General features: G+C 38.2%; 2 protein-coding genes, 1 non-coding gene and 1 pseudogene across 4 annotated transcripts; 3 read left to right on the top strand and 1 right to left on the bottom strand.

The window, feature by feature from the left end:
• Positions 1-797: 797 nt before the first annotated feature.
• On the top strand, positions 798-5,541 carry LOC112517028 (dicarboxylate transporter 2.1, chloroplastic-like). Its single transcript, XM_025124322.1, has 4 exons — positions 798-1,805; positions 3,471-3,784; positions 4,164-4,612; positions 5,253-5,541. The coding sequence occupies exons 1-4, from the start codon at positions 984-986 to the stop codon at positions 5,366-5,368; spliced, it is 1,701 nt and encodes a 566-aa protein (XP_024980090.1). The 5' UTR covers positions 798-983; the 3' UTR covers positions 5,369-5,541.
• A 293-nt stretch (positions 5,542-5,834) lies between these two features.
• On the bottom strand, positions 5,835-9,032 carry LOC112516996 (2-carboxy-1,4-naphthoquinone phytyltransferase, chloroplastic). Of its 2 annotated transcripts, none has more exons than XM_025124278.1 (10): positions 8,932-9,032; positions 8,405-8,663; positions 7,980-8,083; positions 7,824-7,895; positions 7,485-7,623; positions 7,070-7,276; positions 6,949-6,987; positions 6,581-6,691; positions 6,198-6,263; positions 5,835-6,131 (listed from the first exon to the last, which is right to left on the bottom strand). In XM_025124278.1, the coding sequence occupies exons 1-10, from the start codon at positions 9,003-9,005 to the stop codon at positions 5,994-5,996; spliced, it is 1,209 nt and encodes a 402-aa protein (XP_024980046.1). In that variant the 5' UTR covers positions 9,006-9,032; the 3' UTR covers positions 5,835-5,993. The 2 variants fall into 2 exon arrangements, with proteins under 2 accessions (XP_024980046.1, XP_024980047.1); XM_025124279.1 differs by having other exon boundaries at positions 7,070-7,180.
• A 369-nt stretch (positions 9,033-9,401) lies between these two features.
• Positions 9,402-9,555, top strand: LOC112517527 (annotated as a pseudogene).
• A 1,012-nt stretch (positions 9,556-10,567) lies between these two features.
• Positions 10,568-10,685, top strand: LOC112517532. Its single transcript, XR_003069717.1, has one exon. It is a non-coding gene; the product is annotated as a U5 spliceosomal RNA (small nuclear RNA).
• The last annotated feature ends 1,476 nt before the right edge of the window (positions 10,686-12,161 follow it).

The following is a 12,161-nucleotide window of genomic DNA, read 5'->3' as shown; positions in this document are numbered from 1 at the left end:
TGTATATTGATGCATATTACTTAAAATTCAAGATTACAAGTAATTATGCATAAGTACAACTTATTAAAGCTCGATGTTTGAATTCGTATAAATAACTGCACATAAACATAATTAAATAAAGGATGAACATCTCATTTTAAAATATAAAAAATCTAAAATCTAATTAGAATAATTATCAAGTTCCAACAAAATAAATAATTATTATCTTTATAAAAAAATTATGTTATTAAACCAAATATTAATTACTTCATTATTGTACATAAACTAAATTATAAAAAAATTGAATTAAAAAATTACACAAAAAAATGAGGAATTTCAAATAGTTAATTTGATAATAATATCGATATATTTTTGTCAAAATTTTATGATATCTTCAAACATATATTTTATTCAAAAATAAAAACATCATCGCTTTCTCAAAATCACATAAAACCATATTATAACATCAACTGAGATAAAAAAATAAAATGAAATATTAAAATTACGATATATCTCGCTGCATTGCATGAGTACGCTTCTAGTATATATTTATATATATATATATAATACTAATAATAATTAAATATAATATATTTTTAAAATTGATTTGATATTTTCTGAATTTTAAACTCAACACAATTTCCAACCCATTCAACACCCCCTATGGCACCCCCTTTGAATAATTGAAATACCAAAAATATTTAATGATTATATCAATAACAATAAAATAATAATTAAACATATATAGAGGAAAATACACAGCCACACAGGATCCTTACCCATTAGCGTCTTTTTCTACCCACCGGAACTCCGGTGGTGGTCATGCACTTCACTCCCCTTTCAATCACATTCGTCACCGTCCGCCGTCACCTCTCATCAATCGGAAACGGAATCTATGGTGGACTGACTTTCTAGCTTCAGCCTCTGCTCTGCTCCGGTGAATCACAAACACTCACCATTTCTGATCGATTTCACAGTTTCAGCCATTTCCTTCCCTATTGGTAATGGACAGCACTATCGTTTTCTCCACTGCATTCTCCCCATCTTCACGAATCTCCTTACACCTTCGATCCCGTCCACCACCCTTTTCCACCGCTAAATATCCACTCCACAAAACCCACTTTTTCTCTCCTCCGCCGATCACCACCACCACCACCACTTCCTCCTCCAATCCTCTCCGTCTCAGGTCCTCCCTTCTTACTCCACTCGCGAAACCCATCAGACCCTTTTCAGCATCATCGTCTAATGACGACAATTCGATCACAGAACCTCCGAAAACCCAATTACAAGGTGCAAAGATCGTACCTCTAGCACTCTCACTCGCAATCGGAATAGTCGTACGTTTCTTCATCCCCAAACCCGTTGAAGTCACGGAGCAAGCATGGCAGCTCCTCTCTATTTTCCTCTCCACCATCGCGGGGCTCGTTTTATCTCCATTGCCCGTCGGCGCGTGGGCTTTTCTTGGACTCACGACGACCGTCCTAACCAAAACGTTAACTTTTGAGACGGCATTTAGTGCCTTCACCAACGAAGTGATTTGGTTGATTGTGATTTCGTTCTTTTTCGCTCGTGGGTTCGTTAAGACTGGATTAGGGGATAGAATCGCGACTTATTTTGTCAAATGGTTAGGGAAGAGCACATTGGGGTTGTCTTATGGTTTGACGTTAAGTGAGGCATTGATTGCTCCGGCGATGCCTAGCACCACCGCCAGGGCCGGTGGTGTTTTCTTGCCTATTATTAAGTCGTTATCTCTGTCAGCCGGAAGTAAGCCCAATCATCCGTCTGCCAGGAAGCTTGGGTCTTATCTCATTCAGTCACAGTTGCAGGTTAGCGATGACTGAAATGCTGAATTCATTTTATCATATTTGCGTTGTTAGTGTAGAGCGCATTTGATATGCTTGCTGTTGATCGTGCGATCAAAAGATTTGAATAAACTTTTATATATATATATATATATATATATATATACACACATATACATATATATATACACACACCCCCACGCAGCATCGTGTGAGAAAAAGAGTTATTACGAGAAGCATAAGAAAGAGATCTGAATTCATTATCACTTTTAATCTCATGTCCACCAAGGATGGTGGTGTGCCCTAACCCGGTGGGGGAACCCGGCTCACCCGACCTGACCCGAACCGAACGGGGATTCCCCGCTAAAACGGGTCTTGATCCCCGGTAGACTTAAACCGGGGCCGGGGGATGTTTCTCAAACCGTGGTCGGTGCTGGGGCCGGGGATCCCTGTAGACTCAAACGAACATATATTTTTCATAGGGTTTGACCGGGTTTTACAAGGGACGGAATCTTAATCCCTGTACCCGCCGGGGGACCGTGGCCGGGGGCTATTACTAAGGGCTGGGGATTACAAAACCCGCCCCATCCCCGCCCTGTTACCATGCCTATGCCCATCCAGGAATTGCGCTTTAGAAGAAAATTGATCCGGTATATCTTGGTGCACCTGATTAGTGTTGACATTCAACTCCAATGCTAGAAATTTTTTCCTTCGCTTCTCACCATAACTTCTTCCGGAACCCAACCCTATATATATATATATATATATATATATATATATAGGTGGAGAGTTAAACGAGAACACCCTGTTTTACAAGGATGTGAGAATATTTACGGACCTCCAAATTATTTAACCCATAATTAAAATTAAAATTAAAAGAAAAATAAACTAATTAATTAAGGATTATCATGCGATTTCGTATTTATCTCTAATTTTGATGACATCCTTATCTCTAGAATCAAATACAGATAATATGTTAACCGGTATAAAATAATTATCACATTATTATCACAACAAAATCACATAATGAACAAACAGAGCGATGAATGTAGACGTGATCATCGCTGGTTTTCGATTATCATGACATTATCACATCGCTATCACAACAAAAATCACATAATTATTAAATGATTATCACATCATAAAAAAGTTTCAACTTATCAAATCATTATCACGAAAAAATCAGATAATTATCACAGTATTATCACATCATTATCGACAACGGGCGCATCAACATAAAAGGTTTTTGATGATAATAACAAAATCTAAGAGATAAAGGATAAATCTAGAATAACAGAAAATTATGAATAAATACTAATTAATTTTTCATTTATTCTAATTTTTATTATAAGTTAATTAATTTTGAGGCCTAAAAGTGTTCTATAAAAAGATTTGTTCATAGGACAGAACCCAAAAATGTCATATTAAAGCTAACAGGACGCTTCATTTCAAAAGAGTCCAAAAACTTGTTAGGATGTGCAAATACGTCATATGATCCTACTGTAACACCTCTATAGAGGAGGCATAATTGTTTGATCCTGTAAACTTAAGTCCCTTAAGACAGTCTATTAGACATCTTTGGCATCCTATAAAACCGATTTCGTTGTAGCGTCCTTAGGAAGTACGAGCTACGTGTTTGTTCGTATCTCTATTTCGTTAGCTTATGTTGTTGATTATGATCTATGACAGTGTGCTGGTAATTCTAGTGCTCTTTTTCTGACTGCTGCAGCACAAAATCTCTTGTGTCTGAAACTGGCCGAAGAACTCGGGGTCGTAATTGCAGACCCGTGGATTTCTTGGTTCAAGGCCGCTAGCTTACCTGCTTTCATTTCGCTTCTACTTACTCCGTATCTCTTGTACAAACTTTACCCTCCCGAAACAAAAGATACACCAGAGGCCCCTGCCATGGCTGCAAAGAAGCTCGACCTTATGGGTCCTGTCACGACTAACGAATGGGTGATGATTGCCACCATGCTTCTCGCCGTCTCTCTATGGGTATTTGGGTATGCAACACTTCAGTTTTCGGGTCATTCACCTTTTGAATCATCATCCTTGGCTTACAAAACCATCTTTCTTGTGAAAATGCAAAAACCAACACGATTTGCAGCAATAACGAGCGATTCTTGCTACAACAAAGTTGGTTTTGTAGAACGCTAGATGCGTCTAAATGTTGAATTTTTCTTAGGATGCACAATCGTTTGAAAGCAGTTTATTAGGACGTTTAGACATATTTGACGTCCTACAACACCAATTTGTTGTAGTGTCACTAGTGTATAAAGATGGTTTACCAAGAAAGATGGTTTTCTTGCAACAGAAACCAAGTCCAACGGTTGAAAAATTTGCTAGAATACGATATGCTAACGTGGTTCTAACTCTATGCAGGGATGCTACCGGAATATCCAGTGTTGTCACTGCAATGCTCGCCTTATCGGTCCTCCTGTTGTTAGGCGTACTTAATTGGGACGACTGCTTAACGGAAAAATCAGCATGGGACACTTTGGCTTGGTTTGCTGTACTTGTGGGCATGGCTGCACAATTAACCAATCTCGGAATAGTTACATGGATGTCGAACTGTGTTGCTAGTTCTCTAAAATCCTTATCATTAAGCTGGCCGGCTGCTTTTAGTGTTCTTCAAGCAGCTTATTTCTTGATCCACTACATGTTTGCAAGCCAAACCGGCCACGTGGGAGCTTTGTATTCCGCTTTTCTTGCTATGAATTTGGCAGCCGGGGTGCCTGGGGCGTTGGCGGCACTTGCCCTGGCTTATAATACAAACTTATTTGGTGCTTTAACTCATTATAGTAGCGGGCAGGCTGCTGTATACTTTGGAGGTGCGTCGCTTTATTTGGATTTCTCATTTCTTACGTTTATAGGACCAAAAATGTCCAAGTGCCATAACTGACCGCTTGTCCGTCGTATGTAGGTGTTGCAATAAGTTAATATGACACTTTTATGTCCTAAAAAACTTTTTAGGATGCCCAAGTACGTCTTTAACATCCTGTTGCAACATCTTTATATAGGACACATATTTGTTTGATCCTATAAAGCAGTCTATTAGGACATTTAAGGGGTGTTTGGTTGATTTTCCATTAAGTCCTGTATGGATAAAGCTGTCTGTGTGTATTAATCTGTCTGTATAGATAGGAAATGTTTTTGTTTGGAAGGGTTTTTCATAGATGGAAGAAGCGTGTTTTTTAATTGGGAGGGGCAGGTGTGGAAAAAACTTGAATTTCTGCATAAAGCTCTCCTCTAGAAGCTTATCGAATAAACCACTGCCAAACCATCATGTATAGCTGACCGAATAAGCTGTGAGTCCCATTAAGCTCTAACAAACAGGCCCCTACTATGCAACCGATTTCGTTGTAGTGCACCATATTTTCTGCAACTCTGAAGTGGCAACAGAGACTTGATTATTCCACATGAATGCATCAGGACTAAGTTTTAATTCTCTTCTCTTTTATTTTGCAACAGCTGGTTATGTAGACCTCCCGGATGTCTTCAGACTCGGGTTCATTATGGGCTGTGTTAACGCCGTCATCTGGGTGGTCGTTGGCGGTTTCTGGTGGAAATTTTTGGGGCTTTATTGATTTTCAAGTTCCATGTAAGTAGATATCTTTGTTTTGTTCATATCGTCCTTCATTCACAACACGCACAACCGTTTTTTTGAAAAGGGCTGATCTTTGGAAAGAGTCGGGATTGTTCAAGTGTAACGAAGAGAATCATATAGCTTGTTATAAAATGAAATCGATTCTTCTTTGTTCATGTCATTGTTATGTTTTCTTGTACCTGCTTCTGTTTTTACTGTATTTCTTGCTTTTAACTAGTCTTCATTCTTCTTTTCAACATTTCTTCATTTTTTTTTATCAACCTGGATATCCAACCCGCTATGCGAGCCGACTAATCCCAGGGCGACCATCTGTTTTGCAACATTCACCCACATTCTTAAAACTGGTTTATCATTGGTCTCGTTTGGTTTGGTTTGGTTTTGTTTGGTTTTATTATAAATGGTTAACATAAAACGTCTAACATATCATTGCGTGAATAGACAAAATCGGTCCATGTTCTCGTGTTTATTTTGAACAATCTATCAAGTTCTTTCATCTTATATGCTACAGAAACACAAGTAACAGGTACTTATTGAGATTAAATGCCGTTGTATACAATCACTCTTGCATCAGGTACGAACTCATAGAACGAGTTCTGGATCCAGATTTAGATGGTAACTATCGGTTGTGGTACGTTATTACTTGTGATAATCCGGGCTGCTACCATCCCAGCAGTCAAAGCAACTCCGAATATTGCATGCAATCGAACGCAGAAATATTTTGCCATAAATATCTTCGTTTTATCCTGAAAGAACGAATACCTTTTACCATCTTAACGATCTACATAACTTTCAGCGATTTTGCAACTCACCTGGTGGTTATCAGCAACGAAGCTGACCACGAGCTTGCCCATGGGTACTGTAAGTGCACACAGAAACTGCACGACAAAGTTCACGTCAGTTTTTGCACATTGTAGATGGGTGCTTTTGGTATTCGGACGGAACTGGACATGATAGGACTGGACTGGATTGGACGGGCAAGAGTGAAAGAAGTGTGGAAGGTTTTAGGTTTTAATTTAACACTGGTGGTTTAGTAATTTACCAATCTTGTCTCATTTCTCTTATTTTTGTTCCACTGGGACAAAAAATGTGCTTTTGTCTCACTCAGTTTTTGTCTTCTACTATCCCGTTCTGTCGTACCAAACGCAAAAAAACTCTACATTTGGATGGGAAAAAGACCATTTAAAAGGCTTACAATGGAAGTGATTGGAAGAGCTCTGCAAATGCCAAGAAGAATTACAAGGGAATAGAGGGAAATCACTGCCACTTTCACCACATTTGAACCTGTTTCTGTGCCAATCCTCACCTGTATACAAAGGAAACCCGAGCCGATTAGAGTCACTCAGGATGGAGGCGAAAGAGTGTATCAACTCATGGTAGACCCCGGCTCTGATACCATGTTAGAATATGTGGAACCCCTTTTAATCTCCAAAACGCCCTTATAGAGAGAGGAGGGGTTCGTACATATATACGGTTTTGATGGTCTGTATCTAGCTGATGTGGGACTCCAACAATATTTTCACACACATCCCGCTTAGACCATTGTAGTTCGAGGCTACTTACCAGTGGAGAGAATTTTCCGACAGCTTTATCGTCTGGAATCTGAGTTTGCAGATCAAGAAAACTTCAGGGAACTTGGAGAAATGATGAAAACCATATGAAAAGCAGTTATATATATACATACCTGATGAAAGTGACTACAAAAAAGAATAAGAGTTGTGGTAATGCCAACAAGGAGTGAAGCTGATAGAATCGTGGCGGTTATCGGTAGCCTCTCCACCGTTGTGCTACCGCCCTGCATCAGGTAAAAGGCGGTGGTTGCAAAAGGGCCGAATGCAGCAAAGCATAACGGTTCTCCCAAACCCCGGTAACTCAACCGGAAAGGCGGACACTGTAATGTGTTAGTTGTACTGTACAACTCAATTAATGCACAAGGAGAGCTTTTCATTTAATCTGCAATTTTGAGAATTAAAATTTGTTGTCCCAAAAATCCTCAAATTCCTTCCCTGTCCCACCAATCACTTGAATACACGTCATGTGATTAGTGGAACAGGACATGAGATTTGGGGACAACAAATTTTTACTGCGAGCATTGGTACCTGATATATGTATCCACAAGTGACGGCCGAAACCAGTAAAAGTATTGACCTTATGTTTCCGGCCTCCACCGATGCCCACACAAGCCCCATGGACCCCAAACCAAGTAACACCAATGCAGCGATCAGGGTCCCTGACCGACTGCATAGATATGGTCATTTAGTTAAACGACCTTAAAATTTGAAAAATACGTAGTAATCAATAAGAGATCGGTCGGTAAACACGTGGTAAACAATACCTACTTTGTAAAAGCGACTTTCATAGAAAGGTCATTTAGTTAAATAGCTCAACAGAGCGGTTAGAGCGAGAAAGACGGGAGAAAGGGATTCCTTGTAATCTACCTGCCAATCATGTTAACAACGGACTCTTTCTTGTTTACATCCGCTCCCGTATCAAAATCATAAACGTCGTTGCTGCCCAGATTACACGCCACATGAACACGTTTTTTTAGCGACAAATTAATGAAAAGCGTCTAATGAGTTTGGCGTCGTTATCACCTTAGATTGAGCCAAGTGATTATAAGAACCGATGAAGCTAAAAGCCGAACATATTGCTTGGCTGAACACAACCCCGTTTGCAGATAAGCTGCTGCAGTTCCCACCTGGAAGTTCAAAGGGTAAGAGGAAAGTTTAAAATTTGTTTACCTCTTAATAGTTCCATTAAGAGGCAACCTCTGAATCATTAATGAGGTGAATCTTGTTTTATAAAAAAAAGTTTGCTTCTTAATGGTTCTAAAACCCTTTGAATGATTTTGTATTCTGAATCTCCCTTAACCATTAAGAGCCCTAATTTCATTGAACACAATTTACTAAACAATTATATTTCATTTTGCATTATATTAGGAGAGCCTTTTAATCATTTTGACCACTTAACCATTCTGCACTAAAACATTCAGCAATTGCCAAAATTTGGAACAACTTACAGTTAGCGGAACCAGTGCAACGGAATATATTGGTAATTTGATTGCCCTCCATACTAAAGTTGCTTTAGAAACATCATCATGATCACCATCTTCATGAGCAGGATCGTCTGCTCGACTTCTGGGGGGAATCGGATGGTTTCTTCTTTGTCGATGGATCTCCAACGACCTTATATGATTCTTGTTGGCATATGATCGAGTGGTAGAACAGCATAATGACGAAGATCTTAAGTTACCCGATAACGAAACTATCGGGGAAAATCTAATGAAACAAAAACGAGAAAAGTCATACACAATGCTTACAGAATTTGAAATGGATCAGTTCCAGTTTTTATGAAGTTATTAGAGCATCGACAATGGAGCTTTTCGGAGAGCTTTTTGACCGATTTCAGACGTGATTCTGTACGTCGAAAATCACAAGTTCGTTTCGATTCTTACGAAAGTTTCTTGCAATTTCGAAACAATTTGAGAAATGGGATTGAAAAAAGCAAAGATTGAGAGAGAAATGGTGAGAAAAAGAGGGAATTTGCCTGGTGAGATTGAAGGTGTTTTGAAGATGAAAGTGAGACCTCCAATGACTTCGGTTGCAGGTTATGGGTACCATTTTTTGCAGGCTGCTCTTCCCACCACATACTCTTTCAAAGTGGAGGGAGAAGATAAGGATGTTTTACACTTAGACTCCTTGTACTTTGGAATAATTTTCAATAGGCCCTCATGGTTTTCATTTTAGCAAGATTTCCCCTTGTATTTAGAATTTATTTCTTCAACATGGGAAAAAAGCTAGCCCTATATAATATCCTACATTGCAGTCCCAGCAACAGCTATTAAAGAAGGGCTTTGTACAACTTAATGCTTACTTATCACGACCCGATCAATGGGTGATCAATAAGGCTCGTGGGTAAGGGAGAAAAGGTTTTGTTAGTCCCACATGGGTGGGTGACGTGTGGTGGTTGAAAGAGAGGTTAGAATAAAATGGTGGAGGTGGGCAARRGGAAAAAGCATCTTTGCGCTTGGGGCAATGACGCAGCTAATGAGGTAATAACCGAGGCACGTCAATTGCTGGTTGAAAACTATTTCCAAACCCCCTCGTTGGCTTTGGGTATTCCCCTTGGCCTTTGAGAATTTCTGGAAGGGTTTCCTTCATTGGAATAACCCTACAATTTTCTAGTTTAATAACTCTTGCTTTCGTTTCTCAAATTTTTCAGAAACAATCCTTCAAATTTCATTGTCGGTAGTAAAAGGTTTGTATAGGATGTTTTTGGACGTTTCAACAAGTGTTTTAAAATGATTTTTAAATAAAATGTCGTATTATTTATTTTATAGAAACATTTTGAGAAGTGTCCCGTAAACCCATCTATTTATATGACACATATGTTCATATGACACTTTTTCAAGTCGTGTTGTATAAAATAACTAATATGACACTTCATTTTAAAAGCTATCATAGAATCTGTTAAGACGTCCAAAATAATCTAATAAACATATTGTAATTCTTTTAGATAAGACATTTTTTTAATGTAACTCTTTAAAAACGTCGTAGATTGATGGATTCGTTCATCAAATATCTGTCAATATAATTCATATTTTCCAACATATAAATTTGTTGTTGCTGCAAAAAAAAAATTCAATAATTTTCCTTATTAATTAGATTATTTGTCATCATTCTTTGATCGAGAATCTCATTTGGTAATCTATATGTTTAGCTAAAATGTAACTAAACATAATATCAATAAAAATTATAAAAAATTTATGCATTATTAATATGTATATATACATAATAAAACACACACACACACACATATATATATATATATATATATATATAATTTTATCAAAATTATATATTAGCAAACTCGACCCAATTTCAACCCTCCTAATTGACGGGTGAGTGATTTAACGGTTAGACGGGTTGGATTTAATTGGGTTGTTAGCAGGTTGGGTTGAACGAGTTTCACGAATTGATGGTTTCTTGTACACCCTTACGTATATATAACTTTGATTATTTGCTATATCAATAGTTGTGTTGCACAAACAAAATATTGATGGAACGAATAAACAAATACCATTTGGCAGCTGCAGCTTCATTCCCACATCGCATGGTGAATGCAATGTAGAGTTCAAGCACTTCCATATTGATGCCTCTTCAATAGGCTTCAAAACTCACACAGCCATGTAACGAGCACAAAGCGAACTATTCTTTCGCCTTTTACTAAAGAATACCGTGTGCTCGTTACAATAGATGGCATATGCCTATTTTTGGAGAGGTTTCCTTTTCAGGAATGCTTCTAGCACTTAACAGTTCAGATCAATCCCAATTGATGAATGATTTTAAACTTCTAGTGACGGTAAATATGAAAACTTCATTGGATACTAAAAATTGATTCTTGACTAGTGATTTTCATAAAAACCAAGAAACAATTTCAATTAATTGTATGCACATGTACATATTGTCCATACATGCATATCAGACAACTTACAAGTCACCGGTATGCACATGTGCATATACCGGGATGCACATATGTATAGCGTCCAGATGAACGGTTAATACAGTGTTCTTCAGTTTTTTCATTTTTTGTTGTTTTCCCTTCAACTTGACCCTATATATAAACACACAGCCACACAGAGACACACACACACACACATATATATATATATATATATATACATATATTTTAGTTTTCCATCTCACGGGTGAATCATAATTATGAAGTCACTAACTTATTCATCAGTAAGCCATATGTGTTTACATTATGTTTTGTATACAAATTTCACAAATACCAATCCAGTATCACGTTATCTCGAACCAAGTTTTTGCTTGGCATTTCATCAAACAAGTTATGTGCAGTAAGATGAGTTAAAAGAGCACAAGGATACTTCATGTACTAAACTTATTAGGGTCAACCTTTTAGGAAAAAAAGAGAGACAAATCCATCCAACACGGCAAAAATATTTTGTGGAAGCCTTCATGTCAAAACCAATACATCTAACTAAAAACATGAGACCCCAACAGCGTTCGTACCGCAGAACACCTTCAGGTAATCGCATAACCTCACAGGCTATATGGGTAGCAGATTTTTGTTAGGGAACGATTTAAAGACTTGTTTGTGGACTGATCTATGGAAGAGATCCTGTACTTTTGCAGTCCGTTTTCCAAGACTCTGCGAGCTAGAAAATGCAAAACAGGTGCCTGTTGCGGACGGAGTTAAGGATGGAAGGTGCTGGTGGTGGCGTAGAACTATCCGAGATGGAAGAGAAGCTGAGGAATTCGTGCAGTTAATGGAGGCTATCGGGGATGTTTCTTTGATGGATTGACCAGCAGACCAGACAAATAGGGTTGGGATCTATCTTCTAATAGATCTTTGTGTTCTCGTTGAAAGAGTTCTTTTTTATGTATGGACATAAAGAGACGATTTGGATTTTGGAATGAGTTGGTTCCTTCAAGAGTCAACATTTTCTGTCATAAGTATAAGGGTGGTGTCTGATTGGTTTGAGCTTGACTCCAAAGGTCAAAGGTACCAAGAGGTCCGAAGTTCAAATCCAAGGAGGAATAAAAATTCTCTTGTAACCACGGAGGTTTAAATGCAGTGACTCCGGGCTATCTGCAAAGCAGGTGGTCGTCCTGAAATTCAATACTGCAGTCCCAACAAGAGCTATTAAATAAGGGTTTTGTACAACTTAATGCTTACTTATCWCGACCCGATCAATGGGTGATCAATAAGGCTCGTGGGTAAGGGAGAAAAGGTTTTGTTAGTCCCACATG

The sequence above is a fragment of the Cynara cardunculus genome (genome assembly GCF_001531365.2).
Source record: "Cynara cardunculus var. scolymus isolate 2C chromosome LG 8, CcrdV1, whole genome shotgun sequence".
In the NCBI taxonomy this organism is placed as follows: Eukaryota; Viridiplantae; Streptophyta; class Magnoliopsida; order Asterales; family Asteraceae; genus Cynara; species Cynara cardunculus.
This window is presented reverse-complemented; position numbering and strand designations above follow the sequence as displayed.